At 27.3% G+C, this 19104-nt stretch overlaps 1 protein-coding gene across 2 annotated transcripts in view; it reads left to right on the forward strand.

The window, feature by feature from the left end:
• Window positions 1–10904, forward strand: part of LOC105849617 (kielin/chordin-like protein) — a 55109-nt gene extending 44205 nt beyond the window's left edge. For both annotated transcript variants that reach the window (XM_065799247.1, XM_065799248.1), the window contains 2 exons: window positions 9475–10275; window positions 10623–10904. In XM_065799247.1, the coding sequence (XP_065655319.1) occupies window positions 9475–10275; window positions 10623–10795 (974 nt within the window). In that variant the 3' untranslated portion in view covers window positions 10796–10904. The remainder of the gene's footprint in view (window positions 1–9474; window positions 10276–10622) is intronic.
• Window positions 10905–19104: the final 8200 nt, after the last annotated feature.

Consider the following 19104-nt stretch of genomic DNA (forward strand, 5'->3'; position numbering starts at 1 on the left):
ATTTATATGTATGTGTGTATATATATATATATATATATATATATATATATATATATATATACATACATACATACATACATACATACATACAGGCTGTTTTTTCTAATTAAATGATAATTACAATATATCTTTGACTTGAGAATGATAAAATGGCCTCTCAACAAAAAAAAGTCATTGATTTGGCCATGGCCTTAGAATGGCTTTTTAGAAGAACCAGCAAGTTGTTTAGGCAGGAATCTGTTGTTTTCAATTTTTAATGCTTATGCAATGCTTGTTTAAGCACTTTAAACAACTTTGTCTTAATTACTACTCATGATTTATGAAGCTCTGTCATAAAATTAACCACAAAGATCTTCTCAAGTTAATCTTTATTAAAATACCTTTGAGAACACGCACATTTTCATTTTGAAACTGTACTTAGTAACAGATGTAGGGTAGATAAGAGTATTATAAGGATCTCGAGCAAAAATTGAAATATTTCAAAAATAATTGTGCTGGATCCAAAATTTTTGCAAATCAGGAATCACTACTTATGATCCATATAGATATTTTAGGGTGCGAAATTTTTTTTTTTTAAACAAAGAGGTTTTAAAAAAGTAGCAAAATTGCTCATATTACCCAGACCACTTTGTAATATTAGCACTTTAAATTGCTCATATTACCCAGACCACTTTGTAATATTAGCACTTTAAATTAGCTCATCAATTAAAAAGTAACATTAAGTAAAAAATATTAAAAAATATTAAGTAAAAATATCTGACAATTAGAGCTAATTTGTGGATTATAATGATTTGTTGTTAACAGAACTTTTCATTTAAAGATCAAATTTTAAGCCACTTTTTATTGAAACAATACTACAAATTATTATTATTGTATTGTGTTATTACATTTGTTTTTTTTTTAAGCAAAAAAAAAAAAAACGATAATAATAATCGTTATTTATTCAATTTTATCAACTCAAACCTTTAAACAATAAAATTACAAATTTTTTTAAATTAAATTGCAGAAAGTTATTTAGAATTGTTAAAGTATTAAAAAATTTTACTGTGTTTTGTTTTTATTCAAAAAGCAATTAAAACCACTACAATTTTAGGACTTTAAACTAGGTAATTTCAATAAAAAACACTGGGTAATTTAAGCATCCTCATATCACACAAAAATAGTTATCTTTTAGTCAAGTCAAAACTAAATGTTTCTATGCATTGTTTTTCAAATAAGAATTGAACGGATTTCTAGCTAACATATTTTTCTTTATGAAAAATTAAGTTTCATTATTTTAGTATCAAAATTCAGCGCCAAGGATTTATTCATGCGATTTATTCAATAATTTAACAACGCAAAAAACTTAATAGCGTTTTAATTAGATGAGAGCCGTTAATTACTGCATATAAATTTATGCTAATTATACTGACTCCTGTTACCACCACATAAAGTTGGTTCAAAAAATACAAAGCAACTTTAACGGCTTACATCAGTGGTTCCCAACCTTTTCTAACCTGTTTCCCAAATTATATAACATAAAATTTTAATGAACCCCATTGCTTTTAAAAATTAATACAAGTTGTATATTTTAACAATGTAATTTTTATTTGTTAGGATAATATTTTAATTAAGTTATTTTTGAATAGATTAGACTATCAATGACATAAAAATATTTTATCTTATTGTCAATATATGATGCAAAATCAGGTCAATGTGAGTTCTCGCACTGCTTACTAGCAATTAATATCTGATAATTCAGTTTAGTTTTTGATAGAGCACATTTAGTATCTGCATCGATATCGAGCCTATTTCTTTTTTTAGTTTTAAGAGATGGCATGGCAAAAACCCGACCTCACGCAAATATAATGATGAAAAAGGAATAAAGGCTTTAAATGCAATTGATGAACACAATGGATATGAACTTCTTATTTTCAACCTGAAATTATTTAATGGTGTTATTTTGGAGTGATCCTTAGCTGGGGTATCATTCTTTAGCATTATAAATTCTTCTTGTGCTTCCTCTTTTACATTTTTCACATCACAAGAAAATGGTGAACTTCACTGCTCAAAAGGTTCACATCTGGAAAATAGTTACCTAAATCATTAATCAAATTATCAAGATGACAAACTATTTCTGTCTTAATAACGCTATTTAAATTTTGAAACATGATCAAATTTCCATTATTAATTCTAGTCTTATACAGTTTGAGTTTTTCAATAAATATCTTTTTCAATAAATATAAAATGTATGACAACATACAGGGCATGTTGTCATACTTTTTATATTTTTCCATATTTTAAAAATTAATTGGTCAATTTTCATAAAAACTGTTTTATATGGTAGTTTATCATTGTAGTTATTTAAAAAACAACTTTGGAAAGCTTCAAACCATTTGAGTATAACATGCCACCATTTCTAAAGAAGGCTCCATGGTATGACAATTTGCCCCACTGTCGGGGCAAGTTGTCATGATAAGAGGGGCAAGTTGTCATAATTATATTTTATCACAAGTGTAGGTCTAAAAGATAAGAAAAATATTTTAAAAAAGAAAACAAGTATATTAATCATTTATAATTTATTAAAAATAACATATAATTTATACACTAAAACACTTTGAAAATGATCATTAAAAATCATCAGCAGTCACAATTATGACAAATGTAGCTGGACCCTCCTGCTTTACATTCTTCATGTGCCCAGCTTGAGCACTTACAACATTTGATCCATTTTTCAGCATCTCTGCTATTAGCCCAAGTATCCATGCAAATGATACAGTAGTTTTCATCTTCTGATGATGATAAGTCTTGTGTATGTTTTTTTGTTGCTTTGTCTTTTCTGTTTCCCTTAGCAGAACTTTTGCATTTTGCATCTGCTAATTGATATGCTAGTTTCCTAACATCTTTTGGTGTAAAGCCAAAGTAAATATCTAAAGCTCTTTGCAAGTAGCTACAGAGTTCAAGATGAAACTCCTGTATCAACACTTGTCCGTAATAATATAAAATATGTACCAGTATAAATACATATTTTTTGGAGTCACTTATAATAAATATTATGATCCTTAAACATATTAACAATCTACAAACCTATGTTGTACGTAGCCAGTGTGAAATGAAGGCTTTTGACAAATAGCGTTGTAGGCTTCTATAGTTGATGTTAAAATCTAGAGACACCTGGGCTATGCTTTTGCCATTTAACTTTAAAGCTTTCACTGCTTCAAGGATTATGCATTCAGCAGTGGTACCTATAAAGTAAAAAACAAAATGGCTATTTTTTGTTAGTAAATTAATAAAGTCAAGTCCAAGTAAGTATAACTTTATAACTGTCTATAATCATCATTTATATATGTTTACTTAGGCTTATTAACCTTAAATATTATGCCTAATTCATTTTAGTGATGTTTATTACTTATAATAAGTATTGTATGTATTATTAACATTCGTTTAAGAGTTTTACAACTATATGAGAGTATGGAGACAATTTTTTTCATATGAGAACTTGCCCCAATCAAAATAGGACAACTTGTCGCACGTGGGGTAGAGGAAGGACCTAAATAACTTTTTATCCTTGCCGTAAATCTAAAAAATGACCAGCACACCAATAAAAGAATTTCTCAAACTATAAACATTTTAAATAGCGACTATGACAACTAACCCTTATGACTTTTAGCTCCGCTCTCCCCTAAAATAACCCACAATGTCCGCAAGATAAGCAGTTGTTATTTCAAAATTGTCAAATTCAAAATATTTTACCAGTCCACTTTCAATTTGGCATTAAAATTCTTTCACTTAATTTTTAAGATTGAAAAATCTTTCAAAAAAATTTCCAGCAGATAGCCATCTCACTGAAGTATAAAACAATAACTTGTGTTCAGCATCTAGTTCAGAGCAAAATTTTGTAAAAAGTCTAATGTTACGAGCAGAAGATTTTATATGACCAATTTGACTAATTGATTAAATACAGCTTTCAAATGATCTGGTAAAGTTTTGGTTGCCAAATCCTGTCTATGAATTAATCAGTGTACACCAACTATATTTGATGCAATCTCTTTCACCCTAGTTTGCAATCCCGACTTACAATCCATCATGGCAGGAGCTCCATCAGTAGTAATTATGAACAAATTAGTTAACCTTGGTTTGACTGTAGTAGAAAGTATAACTTTTTCAGCCAATACATGAGCTTTTTTGTTCTGTGCTATTATATATAAAAACTTATAAGATGCTTCTACTATATTCTGTTAAGTTTGGTGAATAATCCCAGTTTTATCCAACTTACTCTTGAGTCTTTAATATAAGGGGAGGTTGAGGGATATTAATAAATGGGGGGTGGGAATTTTAGTCCACGTTTAATAAACGGGGGAGTGGGGTTAAATAAGGTTAGGGGGGAATTTTTTTTTTATTAATACAATATAAGAATTTTTTATTAAAAGTTTCAGTTTATAAATATAAGCTAATATTTTTTACAAAAACACTCAAAAAACTACTTAATTATAGCATTGCTTGCTCATTTTCTACCAGCTGTTTTATCATTTTAATAGGATTTAATGTGCTGATATAAGTTTTATACTTTGGCGAGAAATAAACCAAAATTTTTATCGGTGACTAAATAAATTATTTTCTATTTTTTAAGGCGGATTTTCACTGATTTTTTTTTTTATTCTTAAGATATTTGTTGATAATAAGTAAAAATTAATAAACGTCCCTAACGCCCCCCCCCCTCCCTCCTCTTTCTTATATTAAGGACTTTAGAGTACATTTCTTCAGTAATTTAAACTTTCTTTTAAAAAATTCAGTATCTTTTGTTCGATGATCAGAATGGCAGTTTTTCAAGTGAATAGCAAGTTTTGAGGGTTTCATATTGTCATTTCCTAATACTTCATAACAAATAACACACTGTGGGTAACTAATGGTTTTTTTCAGCATGTAGGTAAAACCATATCTCATACATTTATCTAAATACGACCTTTTTTAACTTCTAATCTAAAGTATTTTTAAAAAAATATAAAAAGCATCTATAATGTAAATATTTATTTGAGATAAGAGTATTATAATATCGAATTTATATAGAAAATAAAACAAATTACTTTCATTGGAACAAATCAGTTAGAAAAACTATTTTTACCATAAGATATTTTTATATAACATTTAAAATATTGTATAGCATTTATTACTTTGCAGTAGTCCGCAAGTCCTCCACGGCTAATGTTGAATTGGTTAACACAGAAATTTGTGTAACTTAGTTTTCTAGCATAAATTGCATGTTTAAGATTTAATTTGTTTCTTTAAACAGAAAAAAACATCAAAATTAAAATTCATTAACCGAAAAATATTTAAAATTTACGTTTACCTTGTGGTTCGCCTAAAGAGTTCTCATGGACCACCGGTTGCAGGGCCAACGACACTGAGGACGAGGGGGGACAGGGCACGTGTCCCCTGACCCCTCCGTTTTCTAAAGGACTTTTCTTTTCTTTTTTTAAGAAAATTTTAGATATAGCCAACTTTTTTTAAGAATTTTAAAAAAGTTGTCTAAATCTAAAATTTCTTAAATTTTTTTAAAAATTTTCTCAAAAAGTGGGGAGGGGGCACAATCGTTGTGCCCCCTCCCCACTCCAAAACCCGTGTCGTCGGCCCTGGGTTGAAAACCACTGGCCTACATTTTTTAGTATCCTCATTTGCCTTAATCCACCCTATATCTATAAGGTTTTTGCGGCTTATTAATTATGACCAACTTACCTAAAATAAACAATCAATTGCTCTGTATTGTTAACATCACTTGGAGATAACTGATAAATATTTTTTACAATGTTATGCAAAACCTGTAGTGTTGTAATTTCCAGTACTTCATTTTGCTGGCAAATAAAATAATTGTATTCTTTATTTTGCTTTTTTTTTTACTTTTAGTTTACTAAAAGATTTTATCTTTTTGTAAACTAAAAGAAACTGATAGTAGTTTATTTTACAATTTTCTTTATCGGTCCAGTTTCCTTTTATTGATAAATATTACTGGGTCATATACCTTATGTTTTTCAACATCTTTGATATCATTTTTTTAATTTTATTTTGTTTACTTTTACTTATAGCCAAATCTGTGCCTCTTCAATATCTTTTTGTATTTCCTGTAATATAACTTGTGTGTTTCCTGTAATGTAATGCTTTTTTGCTTAATAAGACTTAGGACACTGGTGTTTTGAAAACCATATTTCAGATTCAAATACATTTTTTTCTAATTTTGATGAAGATATACTAAAACCAGTTTTACAAGTAAAAGAAAAAGCATCTTTATCTTAGCTGTCATGTAGCTATGGAAACGGTTGAACAAGAGTTGTTTTTTTTTTATGAATTCACTCCCAACAAGGTTGCAAGTTGGGAGTTAACAGAAAGCAATTAAGTCACTTAAAGACTAAGAAAATGATAGAAGATTCAAAAAGCTGTAAATTGTCATAAAAACATAAAAAACAGTGATAATTTTAAAGTACAAATTTTCAAAGAAAAATATTAATTATTTGAGTATCAACAAACAATTAAAAAAAAGTAAGGTGACTTTGCTGAATTACAAGTGACGCAAGATTGAGTTTAGGTTGTTGGAAAAAGTGGTGATAGCTTGTGGTTGCAGCTCACTTAAGCAGCGACCATCTTAAGCTTGGTAGCTAGACCAATGTTTTAAAACTTTTTTTAAATGTTTACAATGTTCACTATGTCACAAAATGACTTTTAATTCGAACCACTTTTCCTTTCAAAACCTTCAGGGGGTACGATAGTACAAGTATATGTAGGAGTACATTATAGTTGGTTTTGAAATCTTTCATCATCGTTCGTGAAAGAAAAATTGATTTGAAAACTTTAATTTTTTGGCCTATTGACAATTTAAATCAAATGAAATAATCATTTTTCACATAAAATTTGTATATTTTTGTCACATAAGTTACTAACAAAAATAAGCAACTTGTTTAAGTAAAAGTTTCTAGGCTCTCTTTATTAATTTTAAAATTCCTGGAAAGGCCTGCGAACAGTTTCATTGTGCTATGTAAGCAAAATACCAGTGCAAAATTATTTAAAATGCAATCAATCAAAACCTCATGATGACAACAGAAAAACTGTCTATTTCCTATGTTTGAAAAAAGCTAACAGGCAACTGACTGACTTTATGGTTAAACGCTATCAAGAAGTTTTTGGCTATGCTATCAACTTTAAAGATCAAAGAGTCCCAATTTTTATCTGTCAAAACTGTCAAGTAGGCCTTAAAGAGACAATGGTGAAGATGTTTAACTTTTCTCACTGCCTGACTACCAAAGCATAAAGATTCTTTCTGCAACAAGAGAATCACCATGTGATTGCATGATTTGTTATGTGGACAAAGCCAAGTTTGGAAGCCATCAACCGATTGGAACAACAAACACAAACCGTCAGCCAAAAGAACAGTCAGATGTTGAGAAACGTTGTTCAGCATATTTTTCACTGATTGGAAGAGGTATTCCACATGATTGTACAAAAGGAAGGCTTCGACAGAGCTTGCTTGAAGTTGCAGCAAAAGATTCAAAAGCAGCAGAAAGAGTTGCTGCTTCTGTGATTGCTAACAATGTTCCCTCACCCAATGACACTGTGCGACTTAGTCAAGAAATAGAAAGGCATCTTCCAGTCGCTCCAGATGAAAAATATTTTCTTTTTGTCATATATGCTGAATATGCTTTTGTTTAAGTGACTCTTTTATTACAAGAAAACTTTATAATATGAGAAACTGTGTTTTGTTAATATAAACTTTTTTTCCAGGCCCATCAAGATAAAGCAAACTTTTTCCAGCAACTACATCCACCTTGACTGCTCAACAACTTTTACAATTTCAAAACCAGACTGGGCTTTCAAACAAAGGGATAAACAAGCTTGCTTCAACACTTAACAAAGTAGCTTCCCAGCAGTGACGGATCCAGGGGAGTATGGGGGTATGCATCCCCCTCCCTCCCTCTCTTTCCTTCTCCCATCTAAAAGTCCTAAAAAAATTTAAAAAATGAGGATTTTTTTTTGGAGACGGAAATGTACAAAATACAAAAATATTTCAACATCATCACCACCCCACCCCACCCCCCTCCTTCTACCAGGGGGTAGTTAAAGTAAACTTCAGGGAAAAATTTGAGTTTCTTGGAAAGCATCTTTCTGACTTGTTTGTCACCTCAAAAATTTCAAAAGTCCTAATTTCCAAAAGTCTTAGCTAAGAATCCAAACGTCTATTGGTGTATTGCAGAGATGTTGAAGCTCTAAGAATAACTTTAGTGCAGATCAGAGGTCTTTGGTCAAATGAACTTATCAAGGTGGGAATTGATGGAGAAGAGGGTTTCTGAAGAAAAGTCTCTAGGGGTTCTTGACTTAAAACTAAATCCTTCTTCCCCGACTCAGAAGTGAATTATCAACTTCTGGTGGCTATCACAGAAAACCTCTCTGAAAATTATGAGAATGTTAAGCAGATCTTAAACAAATTGAGCCTTGAGAGATTGCCTTTTGTGTTCTCGTAGGACATGAAGTGTTGCAAACATTACTTGTGGTTTGCAGCCTCACTCAAGTACTCACCCTTGTACCTGGTGTGACATTAAATGTGAAGAAATTAAATGCTTTTTTGTTTGTTGTTGTTTCTAAGTTGTAAGTACACTGCTTATTTATAGAATAAATATGTTAAAACAAGTTTCAAATGTTTTCAATAGAAAATGTAACTCTCTTGTTCAGAGCAATAAAATCGAAAATTTTCTTTTCAAATCAACTTTGATGATTCAACGATAATGAAAGATTTCAAAACCAAATCTAATGTAGTCCTACATTATTGTACTATTATAAGGTTTTTCTCGGCAAAAGAGGTTCGAATTAAAATTCATTTCGTGACACAATGTTTTTAAAATTACAGAAAGAGTGCTTCATATGAAGAGTCAGCTCAAATATGTATTACAACAGTATTTCTCACAACTATGAAAAAGAGATAAAAGTTGGAGTTAATAGTGAGTATAATATTTATTGAAAGCTTTTAATATTTCAGAAGGAATAGTCTTTCTCTTAGTGCTCCCATCTAATGCATAAAAGAACCTTACTGTAATTATGGTTAACAAGTCAAAAGTAGAACGACAGGATCAAAATCTCTATTGATTGTCAGAGAGAAAGCTGTTAAACTCAAAATGAGATGATAGAAGTTTGTTAATAAAATTCATATTTATTGGCAGAGAGAAAGCTCAAAATGAAATAATAAAAGTTAGTTATTAGACTCTAAAGAATCTAAGATTACTAATAATAGTGAAAAAAACTGTTAGGCGATAGATCAGAGCAATCTTCAGATTTTTTTAAATCAAAACAGCAAATGTAATTTTCAACACGGAAGTCCCCTCCCCCCCCCCCCCCCTTCCTCCTCCTCTCCACCTTCTATATCCTTTGCCTGGTGGTTACATCTTTGTATTTATATATTTTTATATGTGGTTAACTTTGTTTTATCATCTAATCGGGTTATAATCTAACTTTTTTTAGTTACGGAAGCTTGTATTGGTTACGGTGATCCTCACTATCAAACGTTTGATGGTAAAAAATTTTCATATCAAGGATTTTGCAGTAACATTTTTGTAAAAGACTGTACTTCAGCAAAATCTTTTGCTATTATAACTCACAATTACGACAGACACACTAAAAGATATTCATGGATAAAATCTGTTTCATTTGTTTATTTTGGAGTTACGATTTCTTTACTTCAGAACTATAAAGTTAAAATAAATGGTAAGTATATAGGAACTCCATACGCAAATTTGCCTTATGTTGATATTCGAAAATCTGAAAGATACTTACACGTATATACAAAAGATGGAATAACTCTAAAATGGGACGGTGATGATTATATTCAAGTTGAATTACCGTTCATGTATAAAAATAATGTTTGTGGTTTATGTGGGAACTTTAATGAAGATCCTTCAGATGATTTTTTATTGCCAAATGGTGTTTTATTAGATACTGTGGAAAGGTTTGGGGATTATTGGCATACCTCTAAAGCATGCACTAGAAAACCACGAGTCGTGGAGAATGCTCATCGGTTAACAGACTGTGTTGGAAACAAATTAATCCAAGCTCATAAAATTTGCAATGAAATTTTTTTTGACAAAAGCATAAAAAAATGTAAGTTGCAAATATCTTCAGCAATTTATTTTCAAGATTGTATTAGTGACGTTTGTTATTGTCCTTTTAAAAAAAAACAATGTGAATGTGGTGCTGTTAGAAGCTACTACGATAGCTGTTTAAAATTGATACCAAATTTTAAATGGATACATAAGGACAAATGTGGTATGTATGTTATTAGTTACTCTTTTAGTGGTTTTGGGAAATATATTTTGGGGAAAGATGTTTTAATATTATTTTGATATAATTTTCCCCAAAATATATTTCCCAAATATATTTTGGGGAAAGATATTTAAACCCTAGGTGTGTTCAACTTGTCCCATTACTTGTTTTATTTTGCAGAGAATCTCCTGAATTTAAGTTTTAAATCAGTGCTATGTTGCCTTTATGAATAATCAAAATGAAGTTGGTACAATGTTTTACAGTAACAGGTCAAGATGAACACGTCAATGATTGTTGAAGTTAACTTTGTGAATCCTTATTAAAGCTGTTAAAAATATTTTCTTTTTTAGATTCTACTTGCAGTGGTGGAAGAGAGTATTCCATATGCGCATCACCATGTCAGAGCAGCTGCAATAATTTGTGCTATCAAACAAAATGTGCACCAGGTTGCCAGTGTCCAGCCGGTTTTACATGGTACAACGAGCAGTGTATTATGCGAGACAATTGCCCTTTACAAGCCTAACTATAAACGACAAGTTCAGTTAAATAATTTGAATGTTTTATATAACTAAATCATATTTTTTCAAAACTTTATAAAGCGAGTAATTAGGCGTAGTGTTATTGATTGTTGAGTTGTTTTATAATTTATTAATCCAGTCAGAAGTCCAGTCAAAAATCCAGAACAAAAAGAGCAGATATTTGCAGTAATTGTGCCGTGAATTTGGCTTCGTTGTGTAACAAAAATTTATTATTATCGAAGCGAATCGGAACGAATAACGAATAGTTTATTTCTGTGTGCAAAAGGAAAAGGGAGTTGAGTCAAAAAGTGTCGAAAATAAGTTATTCACGGAATTCGATTAATAATATTATTTAGTATCAAGGAAAAAAGTTTAAAGTTTAAATATCTCCTCAAAAAATGAGCACTCGATTCATTATGCAAGGTTTGAAACTGTACTTTTCAAAAAAGTTGCAACTGCACCAATTCTTATTGCTTCTGCTGTAAAGTGACATTTCATGACTTATCTCCCTTTTCCTTTCGCACACAGATTTATTGACCGAGATTTTATGAGAACTATTTGGTCAACATCGTTACTGAAGTTTAACGAATATCAAATATTCGTAATATCTTACGAATATTTGATATTCAAGTATCGTAACGAATATTTGATATTCAAATACCGTAACGAATATTTGATATTCGAAAAGTTCTACTATTCGTTAAAATTTGATCAAAGTTCAAGAATCTCGTTCAAACTTTTTTGTAACGATTATTATAGAATTAAATCTCTTGGAACGTTATAGGCCATTTGTAAAATTCTAACTGAGTTAACAGAACCGTAACCACAATTTTAATATTGGGGGGGGGGGGGGGGGGGGTGGGGTTTCTTTGATTGAAAAAAAAAAGGGGGGGGGGGAGTTATGATCAAGAAAAAATTTGAAAATAATAAGTTATAATAACTAAAACAAAACTTTAAAAATTAGTTTTAATAATGGAATGTGTGTTTTACAATAAATACTTCATTTTCTGCAATAAAATGCAGTATTGAGAAAATGTAAGGTTTTCGCAGGTTTTAAATTTATCTCAAGAAAATAAATGCTATAGAAATAAAGTCATTCTATATATTTTACAATAGGTTTCTTATAAGAAAAATTTTTTTTTTAAATTTTTCGTTAATCGATAGTAATGATTAACGGCCTTTACTGCTCTGGTTAATCATTATTATCGATTAACAAACAAATAGTAAAGGCCGCAAGATTACAAGAGAAAACAATGAATATTCTAGATTATGTAATAAAGTGAGATATATTAGTTTTTGTTTTTTTATTATTTTATTATAAATATGAAATAAGTAAAATATGATTAGGTGGACACCGATTTGGTCCCTCTTAATCATATTTTTGTTTTAGTGACATCAATCACTTCCTAATTATTATTACAATTCTTTCTATTCATTTTTTATTTTTACTTTTTATTATTACTATTTTTTTTTATTTACACTATTATTTATTTATAGTTTTATGTCTTTTTTTTTTTGATTTCGTTATAAATAATTCTGCATAGTGTAACATTTATACACAAATAATATTATGTTTTTTTTTCAAGTGTTATAATTTTTAAAGTTTTGTGTCACTGCATCAGATTACTGTTTGAGTGACATCATCATTTACACTCATTTCCTTATTCCCTTAACTATATAAGTTATTTACTTATTACTTAACTATTATTATCATTATCGTTACTTATCATTTTTTATCATAATTATTTATCATTGTTATTATTATTAAATAGATATGTGTATACATTAAGTCCATTTACCGAATTAAAACGAGTAGTAATATTTGAGTACAATAGACAGAAGACGAATAATTTGTTATTATAATTATTTCGACAAAAAATATTTTATTATTAGAATTATTTCGAATTATTATTCGGTTAATGGAAACATTATTCGCCGGTACCTGATGATACATATTGTTTTTTATTATTTTTGGTTCCAAATGAAAATTTTGTTAAAATTAATTATAATCTTATGCATAATTTTAAGTTGGGAAATTGAGTAATGTGTAAAACGTTTCTCCTTTTTTTTCAGGAAAGAAAAAAACGTTTTCCACATCGTTCCTCTTTTTTTCTTTTTTATGCTTAAAGTAAATTTGTTTTATATATTAGAAATTTACTTGAAGCCTTAATTCGAAAAATAATGCAGCCCTAGGAATCTTTTTTAAAAAAATTAACATTTTTTAAAGGTATTTACTAAGACCTATTAAATTGGTGTGTGTGTTTGTAGTTTATTTTGCTATTAAAAAAAGTTAACATTTTTTAAAAGTATTTACTAAGACCTATTAAATTGGTGTGTGTGTTTGTAGTTTATTTTGCTATTAAAAAAAGTTAACATTTTTTAAAAGTATTTACTAAGACCTATTAAATTGGTGTGTGTGTTTGTAGTTTATTTTGCTATTAAAAAAATTAACATTTTTTAAAAGTATTTACTAAGACCTATTAAATTGGTGTGTGTGTTTTTAGTTTATTTTGCTAGAATGTTTACTCTGCACATGAGTCATGTATGAAACATGTAAATACAAAGTAATTTTCATTAAAGATTCGTTCTTAAATTGCTCTAATGTATGCAATAAAAAGATTCGTTCTTAAATTGCTCTTATGTAGTCTGGTTTTTATTGACAATATCTGGAAATTTTTGCCACAGATAAGGTCCGTAGTATTTAATTGAATAGGAGGTTTATTTTAAATTATTTTTTGGAACAACAAGGGTTTTATTTAAAAACTTTTGTAAACTAAAGTTTTTATTGATTAAAGATACGTTTTCATTTACAATGTTTATTTAAAAAAAAGTTGTTTATTACTAAAATTCACTTATCAACTTAATCCGTTTTACATATTAAAAATGAGCAACTTTTTTATATAAATATTAATACGTTTGATATAATACACAAACCATTTGTGTATTTAATTCCAATACCATTTTATCTAATTCCAATAAAAAGTTGTTTTTAAAGTGTTTATTTTCAATAATAAAAAGCTAATATTTATATTTCTAGATGATGACATTTTCATTCCCATTCCTTAAATATCAGAAACAATTTAAAGGCGATTGTTTTTTTAAATGTGTTGAGAACAGTCCAATGCTAATTAATTATATATTATATTTGTGTTACACAGGTAAAAAGAGTTAAAATCATGGTTAGTCTTTGTGTTCTGGGCTACCCTCTATTTTCGAAACATGCCTTTTTACTAACATTTTTTCTATTATGTTTTGTATATTATTAAGGTACACAATAATGGTTTTTTTGTTTCTATATGTTTATATATTTATACTATTTATATAATTCAATAGATAAATGTTTATACTTAAAAAAAAGTCTTTTTGTATACATATAACTTTTTATTTATTCATCGTAAAAATTTTATCTACAATATTTGTAAAAAAAATAATTTTATTTTACACTTTTATGAATGGATTTAAAAACAGTAATTTACAATGAGGTATGAAGCATTGGACAGCTTTTCCCATTGATAAATTAAAACTATGCGATTAATGCGTTTTTTTCATTATTTATATTACATGGTACCGTTTGGTTATTGACTAGAACCAAATAATAATTTATTGTATTACGTAACAAATTATTATTATTGCATTATATAAAACTTATTTTTTAATATTGTGTATGGTTGCTCTCTTTGTTTGCAATATATTGTGAAACCTCCTTATTTGTCGTTTGAATTTATTTAAAAATATATACATTTAAAGTTGTTTTACAATTTATGCTCATCTTTATTTAGTTACATATATACTATATACTGACATATTTGGTTACATATATATATATATATATATATATATATATATATATATATATATATATATATATATTATATATATATATATATATGAGAATGTTATAATTTAATGATGGCTCATTTATTGCTAATGTCTCATTTATTACAAATAGATCATTTATTGCCGATCGTTCATTTACTTGCTTTGTTGTTGTTGTTTATGGATCAACTACTATAGGAATATCTGTTATCAAAGATGGTAGATAACCAAGATCAGAAAATATATTTCTGTCTAATGAAAGTATGCCTGTACATTTAAATTCACTTTGAGCTATTTCATAGATTGCAACTTTCGAAAGCGCACTGGATACAAAACCAAAAATCTCATATTCTGAAATTTTGGATTCATTCTCATCGATTTTGCTGATGCTTTACAAAAGTTCACCATTACAAGTATTTTGAAAACGTCCAAATTTGGGACACAACTTTATTTGAGATTTCAGGCTTTTAATTCTATCATATGTATGACATGGTATCTTATTTTATATATATATATATATATATATATATATATATATATATATATATATATATATATATATATATATACATATATATATATATATACATATATATATATATATATACATATATATATATATATATATATATATATATATATATATATATATATATATATATGTATATATATATATATATATATATATATATATATACATATATATATACATATATATATATATATACATATATATATACATATATATATATATATATATATATACATATATATATACATATATATATATATATATATATATATATATATATATATATATATATATATATATATATATATATGTATATATATATATATATATATATATATATATATATATATATATATATATATAAAATAAGATACCATGTCATACATATGATAGAATTAAAAGCCTGAAATCTCAAATAAAGTTGTGTCCCAAATTTGGACGTTTTCAAAATACTTGTAATGGTGAATTTTTGTAAAGCATCAGCAAAATCGATGAGAATGAATCCAAAATTTCAGAATATGAGATTTTTGGTTTTGTATCCAGTGCGCTTTCGAAAGTTGCAATCTATGAAATAGCTCAAAGTGAATTTAGATGTACAGGCATACTTTCATTAGACAGAAATATATTTTCTGATCTTGGTTATCTACCATCTTTGATAACAGATATTCCTATAGTAGTTGATCCATAAACAACAACAACAAAGCAAGTAAATGAACGATCGGCAATAAATGATCTATTTGTAATAAATGAGACATTAGCAATAAATGAGCCATCATTAAATTATAACATTCTCAACAGCATCACTTAACAACAACTTATAAACTCTACCAATATAACCTCCACTTCCATATTTGTTTCTTCAACACCTTATATAACAGCAACATAAAAACAGTAGCGTACTAACTAATTTTCTTTTAAGTGATTATTCATTTCTAATTTTTTAACTTTTGTATACTTTAATACAAATTTTCGTAATATTTTTTTTTTTAGTTTAATTAATACGGTTATTAGTAAAATAATTCGTTTTATATTTAGTTTCTACTTAATTTATTTTATATGGTTGAATCAAGTCGCTCATTTTATATTCAGTTTATATGCACTATAGTTATAAGTATTATCATTATGTATACAGCTTGCATACATAGATATATAAATTACTTACATTGACGAAGAATTTAAATTTTTTAGTTACAGGTAATTCATTTTATTTAAATAAAATGTGTAAAGCCGGTCATAACAAGGATTGAGTTTATACAAATTTTATATACAAATGTATGTATGTATCTATATTATATAAATACATACATACACACATGCATGCATACATACATACATACATACATACATACATACATACATACATACATACATACATACATACATACATACATACATACATACATACATACATACATACATACATACATACATACATACATACATACATACATACATACATATGTATATATATATATATATATATATATATATATATATATATATATATATATATATATACATATGTATATATATATATATATATATATATATATATATATATATATATATATATATATATATATATATATATATATATATATATATATATATATATACACACCTTCATACATATATACGTGTGTAAGTGTATACATGTAAATACTATATGTATATATGTATGTATGCATGTATGTATATATATATATATATATATATATATATATATATATATATATATTATATATATATATATATATATATATATATATATATATATATATATATATATATATATATATATATATATATAAAGTATTGCGTGTTCCGTTATGTTTTTAGAAATATGTTGTTATAAATAACTTTTTCTTATCTTAATTTAATTGTATCTATGAATTTTGGGCCTGTTTATATGAACATGTTGTTTGGAATGAGTACGTTTTACAGTGTAATGCTAGGAAAACATCTGAGATAGAGATTAGGAATAGTGAGTGTATTTGATAAGATGCCTCAGGTAAAACGAAGTTGATTTGGGCAAGTAGATGATTAGAATAATTATACATTTTTGATGAATAAAAATGCTAATGTTAATGCAAAAGTTGATGAAACAAACAATAAAATCAAAATTTTTTTATATTTATGAAAATAATATTTAAATTTGGTTTTGCATTTCATTCTTTTTAGAATTAAATCTTTAATATCAGAGTTAAGACTTTTTTTAAGAAATGTGATTGAGAATTTACAAGCTGTAACTTGCAAATTGTCAATCACATTTCAAAGCAAAATTTTTTTTGCATTAAATATCTGAAAAGCTTTCTTTGTAATTTTTTTAGGAATTCAATACAAACTTCTTGATGACAGTTAGCAGATTGTTTAAACCTATGCAATCTCCTAGATAAATCTTTTTTTCAGTATTATGTTTTTTTCAAAATTACACCTATACTTTTTCTTATTTACATTTTTTTAAGGGTTCTTTTAGTGCAATTTATTTTAGGTTTTTGAATATTTTATGGCTGGTTTTAAATACCAAAAATGTAATATTTTACCACATTTTAGGCAAGTAAAAATTGTTGTTATAGCATCAGGTCTCAAATATATTTGGAACCAGATATTTTTCAATTTAAAAAAAAATATATAACTTGTTGAAGAAGCAAAAAAATCATTTTGCTTTGTCGCTCTTTTATCAAAGGATATCTATTTAAAAATGAATAGCTAAGATTTGTTATACATACTGTGCTTCTAAAGTCTGCACAGAAAATTATATTATATTTATAAAAACAAAATGTTTGAAATATAATACAATTTAAACATTCTGTTCTTATACATAAACAGTATATAATAAGAATACATTAATACTATTATTAATAGTACAATATATATTTAATATACATATATATATATATATATATATATATATATATATATATATATATATATATATATATATATATATATATATATACACATATATATATATATACACAGTTTATTTATGAACTATATTCCTACCTATGAGAACATCTTCAGATCCCTTCAACAGATTTATCTGTACATCCAAAAGCACATCTTAATACTAATATCAAGTCTTTAAGCATATAGTACACAAACATATATGTATATTATACATATATGTAGATGTATATTTTTATACTCAAAGTTAATCTTCTATAAACTCCATATAAATTTGCAATATAAGAATTACATACTAAGTTACTTCGTGGCACACTAATTTAATAAAATTATTACTTGCATTGCAGAGTTATGGAATAGATTTTTTTTGTTTTTGAATTTAATCTTATTGAAATCTTGGACAAGTTTATTCAGTTTAACTAAAGTTAACTTATATTTAAAAATTATTTATGAACTTTAAATGCCTCCAAAATAATTTTAAATTCGATGAGCGCAAAATATAACTTGAAATTGAAATATAAAATGTAAAGATGTGAATAACATAAACGCTGTTCTTAACTAAATTTGTTATTTCTGCCTCACTCTACGTCATCATGGTAAAATTTCCCCGGCTTAATTTTTTTCTGCCTATGCCGTATCCAGTAATTTATATATCTATGGTTGCATATGATAATATATACAACAAGCTGCTATCCCGCCCCCCTTCCCCCTCCCCTCCGCGCTCTATTAGCCGGTGAACTGGCGCCCCCTAAAATATAAATTTCTCAATACTAAATTCTGCGTTTATTTTAAACAGAAATAGAAAACTTGGTAGCAACAAACTATCATTTACAAACCAGCTTTACAAATTTGCACGCATTTATGGTCGAAAATAAAACGAAGACACTGTGCAGTCTGTAAACAGACACTTTGCAAATGGTAAACGACTTTTTTTAGTAAAGCAAAAAAATAAAACGATTACAAATAAACTGATTTTAACATTGGTGAGCAATTTAAATTTGTTTTTATGTGTTAAAAAAGTTTTTGGCAAAAACCTGTATAGTACCCCCTCCCCACTTA

This window comes from Hydra vulgaris, chromosome 06 (genome assembly GCF_038396675.1).
Source record: "Hydra vulgaris chromosome 06, alternate assembly HydraT2T_AEP".
Lineage (NCBI taxonomy): Eukaryota > Metazoa > Cnidaria > Hydrozoa > Anthoathecata > Hydridae > Hydra > Hydra vulgaris.